The 24,802-nt window shown below is 39.5% G+C and overlaps 1 protein-coding gene across 6 annotated transcripts in view; it reads left to right on the forward strand.

The window, feature by feature from the left end:
* The window catches only part of MCC (MCC regulator of Wnt signaling pathway), a 237,769-nt gene that overhangs the window by 55,931 nt on the left and 157,036 nt on the right, over positions 1 to 24,802 (forward strand). The window contains exon 1 of one of the 6 annotated variants that reach the window (XM_075079292.1): positions 5,659 to 5,802. The exons of the other annotated variants lie outside the window; for them this stretch is intronic. Coding sequence (XP_074935393.1) covers positions 5,746 to 5,802 — 57 coding nt within the window. The 5' untranslated portion in view covers positions 5,659 to 5,745. Of the gene's footprint in view, positions 1 to 5,658; positions 5,803 to 24,802 lie in introns of those variants that run through there. 6 annotated transcript variants of the gene reach the window in all.

The following is a 24,802-nucleotide window of genomic DNA, read 5'->3' on the forward strand; positions in this document are numbered from 1 at the left end:
GTGGTCATATTTTTAGTGCAGTAAGTATGGAAAACCACAGGCTGTATCTAGAGAAATTAAATCAGAACGGCTACCAAGATTGTAAGGCCTGGAAGTGAAATGAGTGGATTTACCCTGCAGTTAGTAACTGGAGGAATGCATGACTGAACTGAGGGAGTGGTGGACAACAAAGGGAAGCTAAGCGGAAGTACGAAGGCATGAATTGTGGTTTATAGAATGGCCTTGTTTATGTTTTTAAGCAAGAAGTGAATGGGGAGTGATGGTGATTAGGTGGCTGCAACATGAAAGGAGCATAGAAATTGCTACTGTCTCTCCCTGTTGTCCTCACAGACAAGCTTTTAACATGAATAGCAAGCACACATTGACTCCCTGGCCCTTTTTCTGTCCTGAGCTGATGTGGGGTCAGAGGGAATCAAAGTGAATGTGATAGCTTTGGATGAAAGGACAGAAAATGAGAGTGGCTGTTTGACAGGTTGGTGAGTAGCTTCATGGCGTGAAATACTGGAGGATAGAAAAAGGCATCAAATGTGAACCCCCAAGGAGACTGGTCAGGTCAAGGACGTAACTTTTTAAGTGGATTAAGTCTTAGAGGAAGGGTGAACAGGTGAGAGTAGCTGATTAAAGTGCTATTTGGAAATTACATTATTCTAGACATGTTATCTATTTTAGACTAATTGGGATGGTGTGATTGAAGGAATGAAGAGAAGTTTGCTTGTGTTTTCTTTAGAGAGGGTGCTTCATTCTTCAATATAATGTTACCTGCAATTGTTTCAAATGAGTTGGATTTTTTTCTCTCAACCTAGGCGTATAACCTTCGCTAGAATGAATGAGAACAGTTTGCATCAAGAAGAACCTACCATCCCTTTCAGACTCTCCTTTTTAAACCATAGTGCATTAGTGCTATTGAATAGAGAATTTTCTGGAAACATTATCCAACTACTGTATTGAATTTCCACCTCCAAGTTCAGCCTTCATGGTAACCTTTTGAGAGCTACTATTTTGTCCATGGAAATTTAGACTTTGGCATGACACGTATGCCAGAGTGAGAACAAAACTGTGTTGTACTCAGATTGTGTGTAGTACATTTGCAATATTCAAAGGTGTGTGTAATTTATTTCTGTGGAGGGTTGTGCAGGATGCTGCTTTAACTGTAGAGATGATACTGAAACAAACAAACATGAACTAAATGCTCGGTGGACTTCAACTAGTTGCATTTCAGTTACAGAGCTAATTAAACAGAACCAACTAAGAAGGCCTTATTTCATATATCTTGGAATTGTGATCAGCTAATCATGCACTTGGTGTGCAGAGTGAAACTGCTTCACAGGAAGTGGTGCACACTATGCTGAAGAATGTGTGATAAATACATATTTAATAGATAATTGCTTTTATGCTGTAGTTTTCATTTTCCAGCTGTCAGAACAAGGAAAGAACATTCACACATGGCAGTTGTCTTACCTACTTCAATAACTGTTAAGAAATATTGTAATTACTGAGACTTATTATGGGGCAGAAGCCTTGTAAAATAACTTCAGTGCTAGTTTTTTCCATATTCTGTGGTAGTTTCAAAAGTAAAGCTGAGAAGGTCAAGAGACTTGTATCTTATCCCAAAAGAATCCTTTTACACCAGGTGATAGAGTCAATCTTATTAAATGATTATTCAGATACAATCAAAAGGTAGACTCCTCAGTGAATCTCAGATACATGTCAATGTTTAGTAAGAGTAAACAGATGGAACAGAGTGGCCATAGGATTATTAGATCAACAATCAACAAACTGGCCACACTAATGGTTGTTACTGGATGATTCTGAAATTATCTTGGGAAGAATCTGTCAGTGCAAATGCACTTGCCTACAAGCAGTATGCATCATGAGTGCTTTAGAGGTACAGAAAGCAGTAACTGGTCAGAATGCACTGAGATTGAGTGGAAGCTCAGGCCAGTGTCATTGACTTGACAGAACGCGTTTGGTGGATGTTGTTTCTGAAAGCCTCAGTGACAAGTCAGTTTCGTCCAGCTTCTGGTTTCCCCCTTCTTGTTTGCATCATAGTACACACTGAAGCATCTACTGAGGCCATGTCCTCTTGGTCTGAGAAACATACATGTGTGCATTCCTCTTCCCATTCGCATCCTGACCCCCTACCTGACTCTCGAGGCTAAGAGAGAAGACAGGTGCAAGGTTGAGGGCAAGGGAGCATCGCTGTCCTAGGTGAGGAACTGAAGGAGAGAGAGAATGAAAAGTCAGCTGCCAAACAGACAGGGCCTGAGTCCAACAGGCACCTCTCTCTTGCTGGATCACAGGGTGTTCGGTTCTTTTCCTGACAATGCAAGATTGGCATACTTGAGATTTTCCTTTTGTTTTCCTTGAAGCCTGCCTTTGGGACAAGCCAATGGGAAAATATACTTTGGCTTCAACAAGGTTCTTAGTGCCCTGCTACTGTATTAGATCACTTAATGTGTATTTGAAAACAGTGAAACTGTCTGGAGGCAATTGGCCAAGTCTATCTGGGAATTTAATTTCATGTTGTAATGTTTTCATTCAGTTAGTAAATGTACTCAGAGAAATGCAAGGTAATTTGACAATTCAGAGAGGAACAAGTTCTACATCTTCAGGTATTCAGAATATGTTCTTGATGCTACTGAGTAGTTAAAAAATGTGATCTAATAGTAACTATTTCAGAAGAATAGGTATGTTTACTCTTAGCTAGCCCTCCACAATAGAGAAATGCGTGCAAATTTTATAAGGACGTTGAAACGAGCAGTGCCAGTACCTAAGAGTTAGCTAAAAGTAACAGTTGATGCTTTCCACCTGAGAAATGTGTAATCCTGCACCACTCAGTGCAAGCATGCAGAGACTGCAGTGGGAGTTATCTGGGGTTAAAGCAAAATTATTTTTCTTTAGAGTTTGGTTTAACTGTTTCATTAATTTGCACGAGTTGCAATTAATTTTTAAATTTTAAATAAACCTTGTTCTGAAAGTATCTGCATATATCTCCCCTCTTCCTATGCACATCTGAAACTGAATTTTGCTGTTGTTTTTCAGCTAGTATCTCTCTTCCCACCGTGTTACTGTATGTAGTAGGAAAGAGGCAGAAAAAAAATCCTGTGCTGCATATGGGTACAGTATCAGATCCTCAAGCGTCCTGCACCATTACGCTTGGGATGCATCTGTAGTGCCCTGTGCTCTGCTCTGTCTGATGGCTAGTCTGCCAGGAATGGACAACAATGGTGAGTGAGGAGAACAAATCAAAACTTTTGATTTCTGAATGCCTGTTTATAGTCAGCTTGGAAGTATTTGGCAATATAGGGATATAGTATGGGAAATGCAGTATATTGAAGCCATAACTAATATGGCATTTCCTTTAGAAAAGGAGAGCCTTAGAACTTTATTCTTAAGTAATTCTGAGACTCATCTCTTTGTTGGTGAACCCGTGATACATGTGGCAGAACTGGACAAAGATCAGATCATAGTGGGTTCTAAGCAGATTATAAGAAGGAATATAAAAGTTGATAGCGGTAGTGATACAAAATACAAAAATGTTGTCACCTTCCCATTTGTGGAGGCATAGCCTGGAAGAGATAAAACGTTTTAAAATGTACTGTGTCAGCTGCACAAATTTTTGAACTGAAGTCGTTTTTTTCTCATGTAGGAGAAATGAGGTAAATCATTGTACAGTACCTTTGTTCCTGGGTATAAAACACTGTTAATCACATTTTAATGCACAGGAGATCAGTGCACGAAACTGCTGTGGATATACTGTTCCATACTGTAGCCTGGAGGACTTTGCATCTTCCTGGCTTCCTGCCACTGGAGGGGGAAAGTGCGGGGTTTGCCCAGTGTGGCGCGGGGCCGTGTGCCGTGGCGGAGAGAGCAGCGATCTGCCAGCAGAGAGCAGTGCAGCCCGTTGCCGGTGTTTGAGGGGCGATAAATGGAAACCTGTGACGGGAACAAAGCAGATGAGTAGGGAGGAATATACAGAAAGCAGTAAACGTAGGGACAGAATTGAACGTAAATGTGAGGCAGGGAGAATGCTCTCAAGGAGGAGAATAATGAAGAATGGAGGCAATGCAAGGTGGGCATGAAAAGAGGAAGGGAAATCCAAAAATACAGTCTACTAGAAAGCAAACTGGAGAACAGGAGAAATACAGAAACCCTTACCCCCTGAGCCGGAGGCGAGTTGCACTTCCTCACGCTGGGCATGGAGGAAGGACAGGGACCCAGAAAATGCTACTGCTTTTTAGCTAGAGCAATATGTATATCTTTCTTTTGGTTCTTGTTCTTAATGCACTTGCTATATTGTCGTTTGGATGAGTTATCCTTATGTTTGCATATTGATATTAATCTGTGATTAGCAGAGGAGGAAAAATTATCACAGGATGATTTTTGAAATGTTGCTCTTGGAGAGCGTTGTTTCCCATGCAAATGTTTTTGCCAGAGTGCAGGAATTGTGCCACAGCTTGTATGGCATTCATTCCTGTTCCTCATGTTTTGGGTTGTTTTTCTGAACTCATTTGACACTTTAATAATACATTGTATTAAGATGATCAGGTAAATTTCAGCTGCAGAATACAGTGTTTCCTACTTCTAACTCCAAAAGTACATCATAATCCAGCATCACAAAGTGTGGGGGGCTGTCACTGTATTTTAGGGGTTGGAGAGAAGGGGAAAGGGAGTTGTTGGTTCTTGCAATGGGTGCAGCATGTCCACAAATCCAGCTTGTTAAGGATTTTTCTAGATTATTAGTTGAATGTCGAAAGCAAATGCTTCTTTCTCCCCTTCTTCCAGCAGCATCTCCCTGAGGTCTTTGTAAAATGTCAGGGTGTTATATAAAATCTGCAGCTTTCTAATGGTGCTTTTGGGCTTACCGTGACCTTTTGAAATCATTATAACCCCCATCCCCTAAAGCCCCCCAACTTCCCTTACTTAATTACACATGAGAACAGGGAAATAGGAATCTCATTTATTGTTATCCAGGTGGCATTTCCTATTACTTAGCTTTATAGTTTTGTGTATAGCAATTAGTATGCAGAAGGCTGGAAAGATGCCTGTAATTCCAAAATGAACTCTCTGTAGCTCTCTCCCTCCCACTTGCACTCTCATTTTAGTACCGCCCCTTCCATGCACCCTTTAGCCAGCAGCAAGACAGCTGTGTTTGATCATAAACCACTTAAACTCCAGGCTCACTGGCAGGGGAAACTTTAGCGTGAAGTGCAGCATTGGTGTGTCTCGGGAAGGGGAGCTTTCTTCTCTTTTCCCTTCTCTCTTCCCAAACACTGAAGACTGTAGCAGCACTCTTGTTTTAATTTCTCTGTGAATTTGCATGAAGCTCACCAAATTTTTCTGAGTACATTAAGTGGCATTGGGAGATGCCCTTAAACAGAGTTGTGGAAAAGAGCAGCATAAAAAAGACAGCAGAGATGAAGCACGACTTGCAAATGGACTAAGACAGCCCTGGCAAGCAGTTCCTTCCCTGCATTCTCTGAGCACTAAACAGTATTAACAAGTCTCTCACAGCAATGGGTTGTCTGTGAAGTCAAAACAGAGTTTGGCTCTTTCAGAAGATCTTGCAGCATTAATTTAAACTATCACAGCATTAATTTAAAATATCAATGTGGAGTAAAAATGGCTGGCTAGAGCAAAATGTGTATGACGGAAAAATTCTGGATAAGAAGGTATTGAATCAGTTGAACAAAGCTTTGAAGCAATAAGATCTGCAGAAATCGTCAAGCCCTGAGAAGTCTAATCATGAATTCTGGAGTTGCTATGAAATATGGAAATGACTCCCCTGCAGAGCTGAGTGAGGTAAGCAGTTTTAGTGCCCTTCTTTACGCTTTAAAAAGAAACTCTCCCCTTTTGGGCTTTCAGTCTGCAAGCAATGCAATTAAAAATTAATAGAATGTGTATCTTGCTGTAACTTGCAATGCCAGTCAGGAAATGATCTGAACTTTTTTGGTGCTATACTCTGAATAAGTGGGGAAAAGCAAGTGATTGTAACTATGTAGAGACATTTTTTCTGTTATCCTGCAGCAGATTCCCTTGCCTCCCAAGAACTGTGTTTATACCCAACATTCATCGTTGCAGTAGGTGAAATATGGAGATCTCAGTTGAGATTAAGCAGATGGTAACTAATTTAGGAGGGAAATGGGGTGAGTGGAAGATGACAAATATTTGTTGGTAAGACAACAACATTGGCAGAAGTTGTGTTTGCTTGTATTTAGCCAAGGTGATGTGGTTTCTTTAGGTTAAATAAATTAGATTACTTTCCTTCCTTGCCTAAAAGAAAACAAGCCATGGGAAACTTTCTGCTTTTCCATTGGAAACCATAGTAAGCTGTTATTTCTTATAGTTATGGGTATGCCTGGTTTTTGTATAACATGATTGTGTGTGTGTTTTTAATAAATTTGAAATTAAAGCCATATCAGATGTTACGCAAATGCTTAATAAGTATTTTAGAAGTGGCATATTTTGGCAGTTACTGAAATGTCTTAGATATGTCATCCTTATGAGCTCTACTGAGAACTGCTAATTTAGTTATGCTATGAAATCCCGAGCATTTGATTAAGGTCATTTTGTAGAAGATTGAATCTGCAGTCTGTATTGTCCAAGTTTAACTGAAGTGCTTCTCTTTCCTTTTTGCCCATTTCTTTAATACACCTTTTACTGTAATATATCCTTTGTTTACTAAATATGTTTGGGTTTTTAGGAACGCTAGGTCGGATGTGCTTGACAGAATGAGAGTTAACAGTTTCTGGAGTTAATTGTACAGAGAAAGGAGACACTGAGGTATAGGATGGGAAATAAATCAGTAGGCCAGTGAGGGGGACAACAGTCTAGGGGGAAGCAAAGTAAATGTGTGAGACCTAAGCAAGTGCGTACCCCGCCATGCAAGAGGAACAGTGAGTTTGTGACCGGGCAGTTCTTGTGAGAGAAATTCCGTATGTGTTCCTCCTTTAAGTACAAAAGAGTTCAATTTCATTAACTCTGTGTGTCTTTTTCAAATAATTGCTTAGAAATTGGGTATTGGGCAATGCAGCATAAATGCAGTTCATAAACTCAGCATAAAAGCCTGGGTTACTTCTGGCAGGATTCTTCTTGCTACAGTTATATTGATGACCTGCTGTCACTGCTTTCTATCCCCTCAACACTGAATTTTCAAGACTGTGCAGGATCACATAAAACATGGAGTGTCACAAAGATTTGACACTTGGGTCGTTATTTGGAGTGGGCAGTATTGACTGGTAGCACTGCTACCTTGAAATATTATCTATTCAAGTTTACCTTACACATCCACAAAGTAAGACTTTTGTTGTAAGAAATACCTTTTTCTTCTGGTGCTCTAACATGGGAAATATTGAAAGAAGTCTGTGACTGTGCACCATGAAGCATTTTTGTTGGCCTTTTTTTTTTTCTTTTTTTTCTACAAGCTTACTTTAATACTTAATTTGCATTCGTAGTCTGACACTACAGGTGAGTTAGAAATAGGCCCCTTTCTGACTGCAGATGTACCAAGGAAGATCTTACACTCCTAACTTTCCTCGGCTGCTAATCATGATTTTTTTGCTGCTAGTCTTCATCTTTGCAATTTGAGCTGCTTGCCTGAGTGTGCTTTAGCCTGTGTCACTCAAAGGTCTGGGTCAGCTTCAGCATTGGTCTTGGATAAAACAGTGTGTTTTGAATGAAACATGGAGGCCTTACAGAAGCATCATATTCCACCTCCCATAGGGGAGAAGATGAGTAAGTACTCTGAGATGCAGTTAGTTGCTCACCTCTAACCTTTAATTACTCAACAAACTCCCTGTAATTTGTGTGCTCATATTAGGCTTTTTCCTATTGGTGAATGGTACTCCTTTGCTTGCTGTAATTGAAGACAGAAAGCCGTGGGTAAAGGCTGTACATATGGTTTATACATCTGTGTTTCTCACCTCTTCATCATGCTCTCCCCCTTTTCCTTCCTTTCTGTCTGCATATTCTGTATGCCGTGTTTATTTTTGATCAATGGAAGACAGTAGCATTGTGTTCATTTAAACAATGGAAAAATTTGGAACTGGCTGGAATTTGATTAAATGACTGCTGTCTTAGTGTGTTTTCACCCGCACCTCTACCTCTACAGTCAGCTCAAATTTCACATTACAGTGGGCTGCTATCAGTGTATATGTCTGAATGGCAAATATGATAACAGACCAAGAAAGGCTATGATTCACAGGGTGCACAGTGGGTTTTGGTGGAGGTGCCTTGATCTCTTTATCTCAGTACATGGAACTCTAGGCATGAAACTACTGTTATTAAAATAAACAGGAAAACTAAGAAGCCCTGAAGATACAGTAAAAACATTCTTGAATTGATGCACTAGGCAAAATAGAAAATGAAATTATTGTAACTCATTCCATTTGTATTGAAACTTTCTACATGAGATTTACGTCCCTCTTTGGGAAATGAGCAAAAATTAAGGCATATCTTTTTTCCAAGACACAGTGTGATTGTGGAAACTTTTGTGTGCTTGGTGTTTGCTATTCCTAAACTCTTCTCCGGGTGAAGAGAGATCTTGATAGTCTTTATTTACTGCCCTTGCTCCTGTGTAAAGGTCATGCAGAAACCAGAAAAAAAAATCTGATTTCTGTCAGCAGTCAGACTTTTACAGTTCCCTAGTTCTAGAGTTCAAGCTGTTGTTTATTGATACATGTATCAGTACGTGGTACCCCACTTCTGCTTTTCTCTCCCTTCAACCTCCTCCTCCTGTGCAAAGAGAGAAAGATTAGCCAATGCACTGCTTCCATGGTAGATTCAGTGTGTTGTAACTGCATAGAGAGGTAGAAGAAGCATTGTTTCTTACACAACAAGGTTGGCTTGGTGGTGCTGTTAGGTTTAGTGGGGTGTTGTTTTAATACATGATAAGTTATGAGAGGCAAATCTAAAAAAATCTAAAATTTGCAGGTGGCTGTTGCTGTACTCCATGAGAATGTATGACAGTCTGTGATACCTTCATAAATAAGTAACAGTGTCCAACCAAGCTCAGTTATTCTGTTATGAAATGGGCCTTCACCTGTCAATATTATGGCTTAACATGATTTGCAGAGTTTGCTTTTTAAGTCTTAATCAAGGAAGGATGTGATTTGTATGCAGTACATGACACCCAAATTAGGTAAGTGCTCTTTGGATCACTTCAATTTTTTAGTCATACAATACTGTAAGCCTTTAATGTAATCACAGGGCATATTTTTAAAGCCAACATCGTGAACATTATTGAAAACATGTACAGGTGAACAATTTGGTGCAGAGAAACTGCAATTACAGACTGTTTTTGCATAGTTAAAAAGGAAACTTCTTATCAGAATTTGTATGCTTTGTTGTACATATTCATTCAGTTTTTCTGCAGAAAGATGTATTCACCTGGAAGGAGCTGGATTATCTCATCTATATTTTCTTCTTCTTCTTCCAAATTCAAAGGTGCCACCTTTGACTCAGCAAATTCCTGAACCTTAGATGGCTTTAAACCCCAGCATTCTGGAGATCTATCACTACATACTAGCTTTGTTCTTATATGCTTCCCTGGCCATCCACTGTTGAGATGGTGTGCTGAGGTAGGGAGATCCATTGTCTGACCTAGTACACCTTTTGGGATAAATGTGGTCATCAGTTATGCACATGCCTAATTCTGGGACAGTTTAAATTAGTAGTGTAGGAAAATGAAGGAAATAGAACTACTGAGCTTAATGATATTTTTCTCCGTTGTATTCTTAAGGGCTAAATTATATCCTTGGATTAAGAGCCAAATTATGTTCTCAGATACAATTTTCATTAAAGTGAGCTGTGAATTTGCTGATGGCAAGGCTATGCCTAAGAGATTTTGTTGTAGGATAAGGGCTGGTATTATAGTACTGCAATACATTCAGCACTTTAGATGCAGATGATTTGTATAATGTGATTGTTTATTGTATTCTTGTAGCACTTGCTGTATACATTGATGGTGTATAACTTCTAAAGAGGATATATTATTTTCTGCACAGCAAAATTAGAAGATACCGTGCTGCTTTAGGTGCATACTTTACACGTTCTGCTTCTTTCTTTGTGCTTGGAAGTCAAGTGTTTAGGATATGAATGTTGTGGCTTGCAGCATTAGATGCAACTATGTGTTTGTTAACCCTTTACATTGACTGGCATAAACAGATGAGCTGTTTGTCTTGGATAAATGAGTAACTTGTTTGCTTATTTTAACAATGGGGCATTTAACATTTTGGGGAGGAGAAGGGAAGATAGGATTCAAAGTTTGTATTTGTGTAGTAAGCAGAATAGTGAGTTCATAAGAAGGGTTTCACCAAAATCACATGTAATACCAGATGCGAAGAAGTAAAGAGAGAGCCAAGTTTGAAAGTCTTAAATTGTGACTTTTAAAATAATTTTACAGTAGGACAATATTGCACTTTCTCTTAATATTTGTGTTCCACTGCTGCTAAACTTAGAAATTGCACTTTGAGGAACAAATTTTGTAGAAGAAGAATTAGAGAAACAAAAAGGGTTGCGTGGCTTGAAGTTGTGTACGTGAGGCCAGTGAGTAAGACTGAGCAGAGCTGCAGGGTAACCAGCAGAAGAGCAGGATATTGGGCCAAGCCTCACTGGCAAAGGAAAAGTTCAACACTGGCAATCCCCACCCTTAGGTATTTTCCCATGAGTGTCTCTGTTCTTTTAGAACAAGTGTCAACTTGTGCCTGCACTGTACATATATGTGAGGAAATAGCACTGATGGAATGGGGAACAGGTTTTGTATGCAATCAAGACTAGGATTAAATATCTTCTCATTACAAGACAGTCAGCAAGTAAGTGTCACCCTAATGTTGCATCTCCTTCCTGAATGATCTCTGGCCCTGCAACAAGCACACCAGTATACTTCCAGAAATTCTCACAAGCAGGGAAACACCATTTCTGCAATTCCATCTTTGCTACTGCATATGGCCTCGGCTGTCAGTGTTGAAGGTGTGTGCAGCTTGTAATGTAGAAGAGTGTACTGTGTCTTGCCACCAAAGAAAGTATGTGTTTCCCCTGGTCAGAAGATGTTTTGGGAAGTGTAATAAATCCTTATTGTTAATCCTGTGAAATATTGGAGCCTTGCAATAGAACAGAGTGGAATGTCGTTATCAAATATTAACATGGCATATTTTTTAATTAATTTAACCTTGAAAAAGTTGCATAACTGATTTCTTTGGTAACAGTAGACAAACCACAAAGGTGAGCAGTGTTTGTGAATGGGCTAAAGTCTTAGAAAAGTAAGCACAGCAACCCAGTGTGCTTAGATCAAAGTATCTTAAGGAGAAACTCTCTTAAATGGATTCTAGTGGAGATCTGCGTAAAACTTTCATCTGGTGGTAGCAATGACACCTGTAGCCATAAAGAGTGTCCTCAGCTTTATGGCTTCAGAGATGCTGAGGTGGAGTTTGCAAATCTTCTTTGGGTGAATCCTCCTCTTTCCTGATTCAAGTGGGCTTTGTGAAGTACTAGTCAACCTTACAAACCTGACATTTTCCCATACTGTTGTCTGGAGGGGTGTTGAGACAGTATATGTGAAATATAGTTACAACATTTAAAGAGTTACTGTGTGTCTCAGTTAAAATGATGTATCTCTCCTAACTTAAAGAAAAAAATTCAGTGGGAAGCTTTAATGGTCATGCTCCTGGATAGTGACCATCATGCCTGGATGCAGCTTTTAGACTGGAAACACTTCTACTCTATTCCATAGATCTAAAGATTATTTATCTCTTTGAAAAATCTAATATATTTTTATAGCTTATTTTGAAATCTTACATTAAATTATATAGGTGAAGGTATCCTTTGAAAGGGAAAGGTCAGTTTTTCTGGAGTCATTTTGACATTCACAGTTTTTTTAATAGAGAGGTTTGCTGGTATGTTATCAGTGAGCTGTACTGCTGATTTTGGCAACATGAGTTAGAACATGAATGTGAATCCATAGTCGAGCTGAGGGGGCTGGGGCACGATCAATGTATGTAATTTATGGTGTGACTGATGCATGGTATTTCCAGTGTAAAAAACGTAGTTATTTCAAAGAAATTTTTTTCCCTGGATTTGTGTGAGCTGCTTATCAGGCACAGAGTGTGTTGCAGGCTTGGTTGTTATTAAATTGAAGCAGTATAAAAAGATTAGTCAAAATGTCCAGACACTGTCAGCACAGATAATGCTCTTCTGCAGCCTCCTAATGAAAAAAACACAAAGATTATGTAACTTATCTGCCTGATATTTTAATATTCCTTGCTCCTGAAAAATCGTATTTGAAAAATGCCGTATGGGCTGAAAAATCAGTTAGGACAAATGTATACAATAAAAGTAACATTAACAATGTATTGCATCCTCAAAATGCTTTTAGAAACTTCAAGTTTTTATTCTTAGAGAAAAAAGCCAGAGTTCATTCCTGAGGGATTTTTGGAGGTAAACACCATCATCCTTTCCCTCCCCCCATTTCCAGCCTATTTTGGAAAATAAAAATGTATTTTTGTCCTTGATCAGGCTTGGACATACCAGGACGTGGTTCTGTGTGGAAACAATTGCAGGACGTTCCTTTCAGAAGATATTTTTGTGTGTTCCTCCACAATCTATGGATTTGTAGTCTGTCAATGAACACATAAACAAAAGCTACTGAAAGAAGAATCTATAGATTGAGGAGTTAATGTTTGCCAAGGCAGAAATGTCTATGCTTTACGTTTGTGTGAAGAGGGGACATGGAGAGAGGCTTTGTAATGGGATTGGACAGCTATGATGGGGTGTAATGAGGTATTTTTGTTCTGGAGCTCTAAGTAGTTCGATATGTTGCTTCTGGTTTTTTTTCCTCATGTTTATGTTTTATTGTCTTTATCACATTGTATAGTATTTCTAGTTGCAGGTTTTACTTGTGCCATGAATTTCTGGTTCCTAAATAGCATGGAAAAGCCTATTAGAGCTCTTCTGTTACATGTAGCAATAATACATGAACTTATGTACTCTGTAGGGAAATGTTATGATCTCTGAATTCAAAGATTCTCTATGATGGGAAGGACAGAGGTTTGGTGTGGGGATCTGGTGCTGGCAAAGAGAGTGTTTTGACAGTGGTGGTAGTCTGCATTAGTCAGTCCTATGTCAGGATTTGCCATACAGATTAACCTTCTGCATGAATGACATATATGATCTGAAGATTTAGATTTTTACTATTTCTCATGAATAGAAATATTCATCAAGACTTTGGAAACTGGCTTACATATTCCGCCTCTGTTGTTGTAATCATACATGAAAACTTGTCATTGACATTAAAATATTAATTGGCAGAAATCTTTTCAGTCCTGCCACATTTAAAGAAATGCAGAAAGAAGTATTTTTTAGTATGCTTAGATATACCCTACATATGTATAAATGTTTGTCCTAGATCTTAAAGTTGACTAGGGAGTATTGTCTGTTTTTTTTTTTTTTGCAAGTGAAAACTTCTGAAAGCATGTAGTTAGTATCTAAAATCCTCGAGGACAAAAACCAACCAACCAAACTGGTTTCATTTGCCTTCAGTTTTTCAGTATTGTTATTTGTCATGACTTTTTTTTTTTTCTCCAGGTGAGGCATTAAACCAGCATCTTGGTTGAATAGGGGCCTTGCTGGTAGAATAGAGATGGCACCAGAGCTGTTTGGGACTTGGGGTGTGTTGCCTTGTGTTGACTCAGAGTAACTCCCCCTGCTTCTCTGTGAATATCTTTTCTTTGTCTTGCCTGCTTTGACTGTAAACTCTCCTAAACTAAGCGTGGTTTCTTATTGTTAGTTAGTATGGTGAAGCTGCGGTGGGGCTGCTGGTCTTTATTTGAATGTGCATAATCAATAACGGAGTAGCTTAAAGATCCCAAGATACTTATATTTATTGTAAGTATCCCCAGTAAGTATGCCTTTTTATAAGGCATATGTCAGCAAAGAGTTGTGGTAGAATTCAGAATCTGGCATTACAGGTATGTTATGTGAGCTGGAAGCAACCACGGTAACAGGTAACAGTTTCCACAGTAGCATTAAGTCATCCACAGTCCACTTCTCTATTTCGTGGTCTGAAATTCTGTTTGGCGTGCTGCTCCATGCTGTTGAACTGCTGTCTTGATATACACATAGAAAAAGGTACTTCTATCAGTGCAAGTTGATATTATACAAAATATTTTAAACCAATATATATGTAAATATTTAGCTTTAGAAGGTGAACCTGAAATTGAAGCAGAAATGCTTGTGGTGTTTACATTTATTTTTAAACACAAATTAGCTTTGTTCAGATGTTTCTTTCTGCAATATCCAGATATCTCTGTTTTAGAGTTAAATATTTCTAAATGAAGTTAAAATGTGATCAGTGTGTGATGACTAAGAATCACTGGCATTACTTAATATCTTAAGAGCTTTGAGTGTGTCATTGCTTGTTTGTGCTTGTGTTGTTTCACTATTTTCAGCTAAATGAAAAGGTGTTGTAATGAACAGTTAAATATTAATGCCTGCTACCGTAATAATAAACACAATTTTTGTTATTGAAGTATAGAGCATTGAACAAAATAAGGTGGAAATAGATAACCCTGTTAAAATACTAGGTTTGTCCAAGGAAACTCCAAAATTTTGGTCCAAAATTTACCTTTATAATAAAGCATTTTAAAATTATTTATTGAATTGTAGGACAGCGTTAATATTTTAAGGTGGAACTGATACTGGCATCTGTTAAGGTTGCTTCCTAATGTAACTCCTGTTGCATTCTAGCTTTGGAAGTCTTTAACCATTGCAATTGCAGTCTTTCATAAGCTGGATTTCTCAGGAAAATTATCAGACTAAATGTTACATTTGTTTCCACAGATGAAGCTAGTGAAACAGACAAAGTTTCCTTGCGTTAAAAATGCAAGAACATCTGGTGATTCTTTCCGCTGCCATGCAGGTTTCCAACAGAATATGAAATTTGCCAGGGTATTAGCATTTATGTGATTTTGTTTTAACTCATCTTGTTAAAGTGTTCAGGGAAGGAGGCAAAAATGTTTGCAAGTGCTCAGTAAAAGATTTGTCTAGATCACTGCAGCTAAAGCTTCACCAAGTGTGCGTTATCTTAGAGATTAGTGGAAGTGTTTCAGAGTTATTTCCCTGAGTTTTTGGTTTAGACTAGAGTCACTGTGACAAGGTGTGAAGATGCCTGCTCTTTTCTGGCTCCAGAAAATTCCCACTCCTACCCATTCAGTCCAGCCTTGTCAGTTTCTGAAGATCATGCTTTCTGATTAAAGGTTGTAAAGGATGAGAGCTGGACTTGGAAATCAGGAAAAGGCACAAGGGATGGTAGACTCTGGCTGGCAGTTACAAAGGAGTCTGGAAGGTGGGCTGGAAGGTGAGAGCAGGACTTGAAGTGAGGAGGTGGCATGGAAGGACAGGGTAGCAGAGGCCACTGGGAGTGTTCCTTGGGCAGGAAGCTGGGTGTGTAACAAGGTGTTAACGTGAGAATGGCAACCTGTGAGTTTGGGGAGAGAGGGTGGCTGAGAAGGGTATTGGTGAGACCTGGCTGCGGGCCGTGGAATAAAGAGTTGGGGATAGAGGAGAATGGGAAAGAAGCCTAGAAAGGAGTGAGTAGATCTGAATATATGTGAGTACAGGAAATAGGTGCACGCTTCCCATCTGTGCAGAGGAGAAACATTGCAGTTGTAGTATCCATTTCAATACGTTAGTGCAAAGGCTTTGAATTATGTTTATATTAACATTGTAAATCCAGCACTTCCAATTTTCAGCTGTTGAATTTTAGTCATGATAATGCTTCTTTTTTAAAAATGAATTTTGTAGTGTTATTGATTACATGCTAAATTTTGTAGATTACCATCACTAACCTTCGTCAAATTTTGCAAATGCTTAAGCAGGTGGTTGCTGGATTTTATTGCAGATTACCAGGATATCACTAGAATGTAACACATCACAAAGTAGAAATTTGCATCAGGCTTATGGAAAACGGCCATCTGCTGATAACTGAAATGCAATACTGTTTTAAAAATAGGCCATTTATACATTTTAAAATGTGAGGATATTTCAGTGTTTTCTAGAATTATAACAGTACCTCAGGCTTCTGATATGCCAGAGCAACTTTTTGAAACATTTCCAAAAGACTACATTATTTAGTTGCAGTGATGGAATTACAATTGTCAACACACAACTATGATACAGGGTTGTGATGACAGAAATACAAGATCATTACTGTGCTATGTGTCCAAAATTATTTCATTGATGACTCAGTGCCCTTCTGAACCGTGTTTACAGAGGTTTCAATGAAGCTGGTGTTCCCCCAGAACAGCACAGATGCCTCTCTTGCTAACTATATCCTTTGCAAAGACATTATGTTATCTGACCTTCATCTGCAAGAGACTGAGATACTCTACACCAGGCTGTTCTCATTTGCTGTTAAAAGTTATTTTTCAGAGGGCTGAATGCTTCTAGTTTGATAATCTTTTGTACTTTTCCTATATAAATTGCACAGGTTGCTTGCTCTTAAACTGTTGCCGGGTATTAAGGAGTAAAAATCTAGCTTGTTGCTCACTGTAGTTGGGGTTGATACTACCATTCTTCAAGTGGTACATCAGCTATATCATCCTTTCTTGGACTGCCCAGGCTGGTGTGCTTGAGATGGTTTTTGCAGCCGCATACACAAAACCAAAGTAGTTACAGTCATCAGCAGAAAAGACCAGGTACCCATGTAAGAATGGTATGCTGAGGATAGTCCTTCGCTATATTAGCTTATGCTAATAATGCGTAAGTTAATTTTTTACCCCTTCATCTCTTTTTGTGTTTTGCTTGCATAGCATAGTGCAGTGTAACTTTTGCAAGTTATTGATGCTGCTGGTGTCTGATTTACTGACTTAAGTGTCAGTAGGTGTACTAGGTGTACTTGGTTCTTTTTACTTACTCATGATGGTCTGTCTGTTCATCAGCTTGTTCTTTCTCTTTATATATGGTAATCTGATTCCTCTAGGAACAAGTTATTCTCTCATGATGCTTGGTATACCAGAACTCAATGGTTTGCCAAATATAATTTACCTGGTGGAAGGCTTGGCCCATGCTAAATAAGCACACAGTGTATTTCAATGAAAACAGTAAATAAATTAAACCTTTGAGGGAAAATTTATCTCTGCCTGTAGCATGATGTGTCAATTAACTGCTGTGAATTATACCAGTATGATAGCAATATTGAGGTGACTGCTATACATGAAGGAAAAAAATAGTTACAATATTGCCTATAATGCTTTTCTTCTGTCTTCTGAGATGCTGGTTTTAAGAATGGATAGAATATCGTTATTCCTCCTCCTCCGCTGATGGATGTCTTCCCTGTGGTGCAAAGTAGAAAAAATGTATTGATTCATAACAATAAAGCCACGATGGCATGGAGATCTGTATTAACGTAGTTCCTCTGTGAGAGATCTCTGCAAAACACAGGACTTTTTTTTCCATGCTTTTTGAAATGTACAGATTCTGTCCTACATCCTGCAGGGCTGAATACCTGAGAAGACCCATAATTATCTATCTTTGTGAAACTCCATGTGGTTGAATTTCAATACATACCCCTTCTGCAATGGAATTAAATATGCTAATTGATTTTTATTAAAGTAGGTTTTCTCCTTTCCTGTGAGAATTGCTTTAACTTCCTATATTTCTGTACTGTGTGTTATGCTGAATCTCTGTTTATGTCATATTTAAAGTTTTAAACCTAATAATTTATGCCAATGAGGTATAGGTAAGTGTCATATCTCACTCAGCAGGGCCACCTAGAGCTGGTTGTACAGGACCATGTCCAGGTGGCTTTTGAATATCTCATAGGAGGGAGACTCCTCAACCTCTCTGGGCAACCTGTGCCAGTGCTTGGTCGTGCACAGTGAAAAAGTGTTTCCTGATGTTTAGAGGGAACCTCCTGTGTTTCAGTCTGTGCCTGTTGCCTCTGGTCCTGGCAGTGGGCACCACTGGAAAAAGCCGGGCTCTGTCTTCTTTGCGCCCTCCCTTCAGGTATTTATATCCATTGATGAGATCCCCCTAAGCCTTCTCTTCTCCAGGCTGAACAGTCTCAGTTTTCCCAGCCTTTCCTCACATGAGAGATGTTCCAGTCCCTTCACCATCTTGGTGGCCCTTTATGGGACTCTATCCAGTGTGTCGATGTCTGTCTTGTACTGGGGAGCACAGCACTGAACCCAGCACTCCAGACATGGCCTCTCCAGTGCTGAGTAGAGTGAAAGGATCACCTCCCTCGACCTGCTGGCAATACTTTGTCTAAAGCCACCCTGCATACCATTCGTTGTCTTTGGCACAAGGACAAATTGCTGCTTCCCATTCAGCTTGGTGTCTACCAGGACCCACAGGTCCTTCTCTGCAAAGCTGCTTTCTAGTTGGGTGGCCCCCAGCATGTACTGGTGCCTGGCATTGTTCCGACCAGCTGCAGGACTTTGCATTTCCCCTTGCTGAACTGCATGAGGTTCCTGTCCGCCCATTTCTCCAGCCTGTCCAGGTCCCTCTGGATGGCACCAGGACCGTCTGCTGTATTGGCCCCTCCTCCCAGCTTGGTGTTGTCTGCAAACTTGCTGAGGGTGCGCCCTGCCCCATCATCCGGCTCATTAATTAAGATATGAAACAATATTGGGCCCAGTAATGACCGAGGGGTGACTGTTGGTTACTATTCTCCAACCAGACTTTTTAATACTGATAACCACTCTCTGGGCCTGGCCATTCAATTGGCTTTCAGTCCACCTCACTGTTCGCTCACCCAGCCCACCCATCTGCTTCTCTAGGCAGATCTCATGAGAGACACTGTCAAAGGCATTCCTGAAGTCCAGATACACAATATCTATCCACTGCTGTCCTCTCATCTACTGTACCGTTGTAGAAGCTAATCATGTTGGTCAAGCATGACTTACTCTTGGTGAAGCCATGCTGAAAACTCCTGATGATTTTCATGTCCTTAATGTGCTTGGAGATTATTTTGAGGATTAGCTGCTCTATCACCTTCCAGAGACTGAGGCGAAGCTGACCAGCTGGTAGCTTCCCAGGTGTTTCTTTGTCCCATTCTTGAAGATAGGAGTGATGTTTCATTTCCTTCAGTCTTTGGATGCTTCTCCCAGTCACAGTGATAGATAAAAGATTATCAAGAGTGGCCTCACAATGACATCTGCTAAGTCCCTCAGCACATGTGGGTGCATCCCATCAGGACCAATTTGCTGAAGTCTTCCCTGACCTCATCCTCTTCCAGCAAGGGTACGGCTTCCTTGCCCCAGCCTTTCCCCCTGGTCTCTGGGGCCTGGGATTCCTGAAAGCTGATTTGCTATTAAAAACTGAGGAGAAGGCGGCATTCAGTACCTCAGCCTTTTCCATGTCGTCTGTCACCAGGTCCCCTGCCTCGTTCAGCAGTGGGCCCGTGTTTTCCCTAGCCTTCCTTTTGTCACCTTTCTACTTACAGAGGCCCTTCTTCTTGTCTTTGACATCCCTGGCCAGATTCAATTGCATTTGGGCTTTGGCTTTATTAATGTCATACCTGCATGCTTGGACAATGTCTCTATATTTCTCCCAGGTTACCTGCCCCTGCTTGCACCTTTTGCAGGCTTCCTTTTTGTGTTTGAGGTTTGCCAGGAGCTCCTTGTTCATCCATGCAGGCATTGTGTCATTTTTGCCTAACTTCCTACTTGCTGGGATGGACTTCTCTTGAGTTTGGAGGAGGCGATCCTGGAATATTAACCAGTTTTCTTGGGCCTCTTTCCCTCCAGGGCCTTATCCCATGGGACTTTTCCAAGGAGATGTTTGAGGAAGGCAAAGTATGCTCTCCTGAAGTCTAGGGTTGTGATCTTGATTTTTGCCCTCCTCTCTCCTCTCAGGATCCTGAACTCCACCATCTTGTGGTCATCAGAGTGATCAAATAATATTTCTGTAAGTTCATTAACTATTTTGCCTTTGAAGATGATGGGAGCAGAGTATATATTGGAACCAGAAATAAAAAAAATTTTAAAAGCACTAGGGAACTTTTTGTGAATAAACAAAATACTCGCTTGCAAGAACATTTAGGAAGTTAATTCTGTCAGAAACTTCTCTGTCTTGGAGTGGGAAGAAAGAGTAGTATCATACCATATTTAATTCCTTATAAGAAATCCACGTCAGAAATTGACAGGTTTTTTAAATGCTTCTTTTCATTATGCAGAATGATATGATCAGGGTCTAGTAGAATTTGCATGGTTCTTCTTTAAAAAAAAAAACAACAACAACAACAAAAAAGGCAAACTACTACAAAGGATGACCTATATTGCTTAAAGAAGAAAAAAACAGAAAAGAGAAAAACCTTTCCACTACTCCTCTTTGTGCCCTTGCTGCTAATTTTTAGAGTAAGTTATAATGGCTTTTTGTGTAAGTTTTCCTTCCAAGAGAACACAGGAAGAATTTTGCAGATTTAGTTCTTACCAGATGTTGACATTCTGTATGTTCTATCACATGTATTGGTGCCTTCATAAGTGTCTGAAAAAGCAGGACAACAGAAATCACAGTAGGAAAGTTTAAATTTAAATTATGTTTTTGAAATGCAGTAATGTTTCTATTGATAATGAGTTTGCTGTTAATCCAGAATCCAGCTCAGTTTGTTCACCTAAATCAGCTTTGAAATTAAACTTCCATTTCAAAGACATATTCATAGTAAATTCAATCTAAGAAGAATCTTAATAACACCTGATGTGGGTATAGGTATCCTGGTTGCTTAGTACTGCATCATACCAAGTTCGCTGGAGATAACAGACCTATCTGGAATATCTGTGTGTTACTGTCAGTGACTAATGGGACACCATTTCTGAGAAGCAGGAAATTCTACAGTGGTCACAATCCATAATTACTCTGGTTAATTCACAGTTTATAAGCACAGCTCCTAATGGATTAAAACAAAGTTAAAAATTAACTTTAGCTTCTCCTTTCACATGGAAGGGACTGTCTCTTAACCCCGCTGTTCTGTAACAGCTACGTGAACACTCAGTTTGGTACTTGGTACAAACAGGATGGAGGTACTCTACAGTGTGAGAAAAGCACAGAAAAAGTTAGCATCTGTTGGGAGTGGGGGGCAAGAGGTGGGAAGATGGCTAGAGCAAATGACTCTTAAACTTATAAGAAGTTAAATGAGTTTCTCATTTGTGAACGTTTGCTGTTATTGCTGATTCATAATTTAAAAGGGGTTTCAGGGTATCATTCTGACAACCGAATAGGTGCTCACTTTATAAATCTAACAGTAGAGATTTTTTTTTTCCCCCTAGTTCTTGACTGTTTAAACTCCATCTATGCTCTTATATTCATGTGGTCTCTTTCTTTTCATGTGTCATCACCAGACCTTAATGTTTTTAGTGCGAAAAGAATTGCAGATGCACAAATGAGCAATATTAAGTTGCTGCAGAACAACACAATATCTATGGTAAAACGTGCTGTATATAGGGGACATTATGATAATGTAAAATATTTAAATTTTTTAAAAAAGAAAATATTCCCTACTTTTAAGAAATTTAGATAAAGATGTAAGAGGACACTCAGAAATTCTAAAACTATTTTTGAAAGGTTTGGGGTTTTTTTAGCTATTTTGTACCACCTGTGGCTTTCCCCTTCCATTCTTCTACAACTGAAAATATGTGATCAAAATCAGGTTTGCCACTGGGTTACTGAGAAATTAAAATGATGAATTTATGTGGTCTTTTGGAGTCAATGAAGTAATTCACAGTCCAGTTACAGTTTCATTTTTCAGTATTTTCCAGATTATTTTTTCCCATCAACTGGGCTGTGTGTAAAGCTGCGCTTTTTATTTGGACAAATGGGAATTGTGGACAGTCGGTAACTTTGAATTATATCTCTGACTTATCCTGGAACAGCTAAAGGACCAAATTGCCAAGATTTATGGGTATTATTTACGCCATCTTTCCTGTCTTTTATACAGGAAAGATGAACAGAACAACTGATAGAGTAAGCTTTGTGTTAAATTTGAAATGCCAGTAATATACAGTACCATTGCAATGACAGTGATGCTTTGTACTTTCTAGTGCATTTCATTTGAGGAGCTGAATAATCTGTACACCATTATTTATGCAATTCTATCACTGTAGTGTATGAGAATTTCAATTTGTTAATTTCATGTATATGATGCGTGCTTTATGAGAAACTTTGTTAGTCAAACTGATAACTCAATTCCAGTTGCCTGGCTTGATCTTGCAGAGAGCAGTGTGTCTTTATTGGGGCATGGTTATGAAATTACACTTTAGAAAACATTTTATAGGCAAGGTTTTTAGAGGATTTTAATGGCTGGCTGAGTTGGGATGGTTTTACTTTTTAGGAATGACAGTGTGTTGCAGCTTATAAGCAGATTTGATGGCATTGCTTGAAGAGATGTTTTGATTTAGCAATTTCTGAGAAAATAGATTAAAAAAAGGTGACCATGGCGCACAAGATTTTAGACCATGGTGTCCCCTATTTATGTATTTAAAGATAAATTCTTAGCAAAACTGTTGGCAGTCTTTTTTCTCCAACCTCGTAGTTGTATTTACAGCCTGGAGTCTCCGTCAGCAGATACTTATTGAATTTTATACTGTGCCTCTGGGTAGGCTTTTCTGCTTCTTGGTTTTCTGTGCCCACAGCTCATTCTCTTCTGTCTTTCTTAGAGCTTTACTAAATGCCATGTCCGTTCTTAGCTTTCACTAGCCCCTTTTGTAAAGGAGAAGCCGCAGCCCGAGCCTTCACACTCCATTCAGGCAGTCACACACGTGCCACCCCAGACCATCACTGCAGGGACCGGAGTCCCTTTGCAGTAGCAGCTCCACTGAGCCAATGAGTGCCCCTTTTTGAGTCCTCACTCACACACACTCACTATTGGGTGCTTTCTCTCCCCCCAGGCTCAACCCTAGGTTTCCCTGAAGCAGAGCCTCCGATACAACATACACGAGACAAATTTACTGAGTGGTACAGCGGTGAAGAACAGCTTGAGCTGGGTGCCTCCGGAGAGGGACCCCAAACAAAGAAATCCCTGGGCAATTATACTCTCTCAATATCAGTTCTCCTCCCCTCACACAATGGTTTGGACCAACACCAATATTTGCCTATGAGGTCTTCTTGTTTCCTACTGGATCCTTTCTCTGTCTCCAGGCAGGATATTCCTTTTCTTATCTTAATGGATGTGGCTTCTGCTGATGGTTGTGGCTACCTTATCTGACTGGTTTGCATCAGTTTCAGGTTTACTCATCATGTTTACTCCTTCATGTAACAAAGTGAAAGCTCTGTATACCGTCAGTCTATGTAGGTGAAAGTTCACAGCTTGCAGCCTAAGGCTTTAGCAAGCCTTGCTACTAATGCTATGTACTGGATTCCATTTGAGCTAGAAAGCAACTTCTACAACACTTTCTTTCAGCCCTCTTGCAGTTTCTAATTTATTGTTGCTGCCCTTGAACCCTTAGCTTTTTACATTTGCCCATCTCCCTCTTCTCTGTCTCTGTCTTTTTATTTATGTTGCACTCTAAGATTGTGCATGGTCCTCCAGAGCTGACACTGAGTGTCTTCAGTAAAGGAAGAAGGAAAGTTGCCTCTTTCAGGGTTGACTATATGAGGCTGCAATTGCTTGGAGAAAAACGACGATTCTGTTGGCATAATGGCGTGTTTCTGCACCGTGGTTAGTTAGTGTGATGTTGTAGAAAAAGAATAGTCACATTTAAACCAGTGTAATACATAAATACAATGAGCAATAAATACAATAAGGTGAGCACAGACATGGGCAGGGTGATCTCAGGTGGTGTTGGTCCAGTCATAATGCAATGCTGTGCTTTGACTCGAAACCAATCCTGGTTGTGTATGCATAGATTTACAGTTCCTGAGGATAACACAGTACTTAAAATCCTAACAATAAAAGTAAGATTTCTGGAGAACTTACAGTCAAGTGTTTTGCCTTAGGACTTGCTTTTTTGCCACAGAGTACTCTGAAAAGTCAAGCGTCCTTGGCAGATTTTGACATCATGAGGCGTGAATTTCCTGGAGAACTCACAAGCACTGCTGGCCACATTGAGTTTTGCTGAAATTCCAGAGTGTCAGATTTTGCAAATAGCTGTTTCTTTAGATTTTATGTTGGATTACTACTCTGCTTATGAATGTAAGTGATAATAGATCATGTGTAGATACCTTCACTGTTTCCTGGTGAGCCTTCCTTCAATCTCCTGAAATATTCTCCTCTTCAATAACTGTTTCCTGTTTTAACATTTGAGAGCTGTCTGAATGTAGCTAGTTCTGGTCATCCCGAGATAGATTCCCAGCAGTAATTTACAAATGTCGTATGTCTAGTAGTTCCTTAGCCCCAGTGCTACTACTGTTGCTTCTCTGTGCCTACAGCCAGAACCTTATGGCATCTTAAAAGGGAAAACAAAATATTTTAAGCAAAGAAAACATAACTGAATGTTTTGATGCTGTTCTACGAAATACTCTGTTTCCTTATAAGAGAATAAATGGCTTTGAAGTTTAACTTCAAAGTTCTGTTCAGCCCAGTGGTCTGCTAACTTCTCTGTGGCATTTTAATAGAAATTATGAAAAACAATTGATCTAGATAGGCTGCGACCTTTTGACCGAGTGAAGTCATTGATATTTTGGCATTGCTACAGTCATTAGTGGTACTAATCCAAGTGTTTTGCTTTCACTGCTGCTGCATTTCATGCGTAAAATTTTATATGCAGAAAGATAAAGACCTTGCAACCTCCTAATTAGCAAATCTAATAAGTGGTATACAATTTATGGTTATGCACCAAGTGCATTGATTATGATTGTGAAGTCATTGCAATAT

The sequence above is a fragment of the Phalacrocorax aristotelis genome, chromosome Z (assembly GCF_949628215.1).
Source record: "Phalacrocorax aristotelis chromosome Z, bGulAri2.1, whole genome shotgun sequence".
In the NCBI taxonomy this organism is placed as follows: Eukaryota; Metazoa; Chordata; class Aves; order Suliformes; family Phalacrocoracidae; genus Phalacrocorax; species Phalacrocorax aristotelis.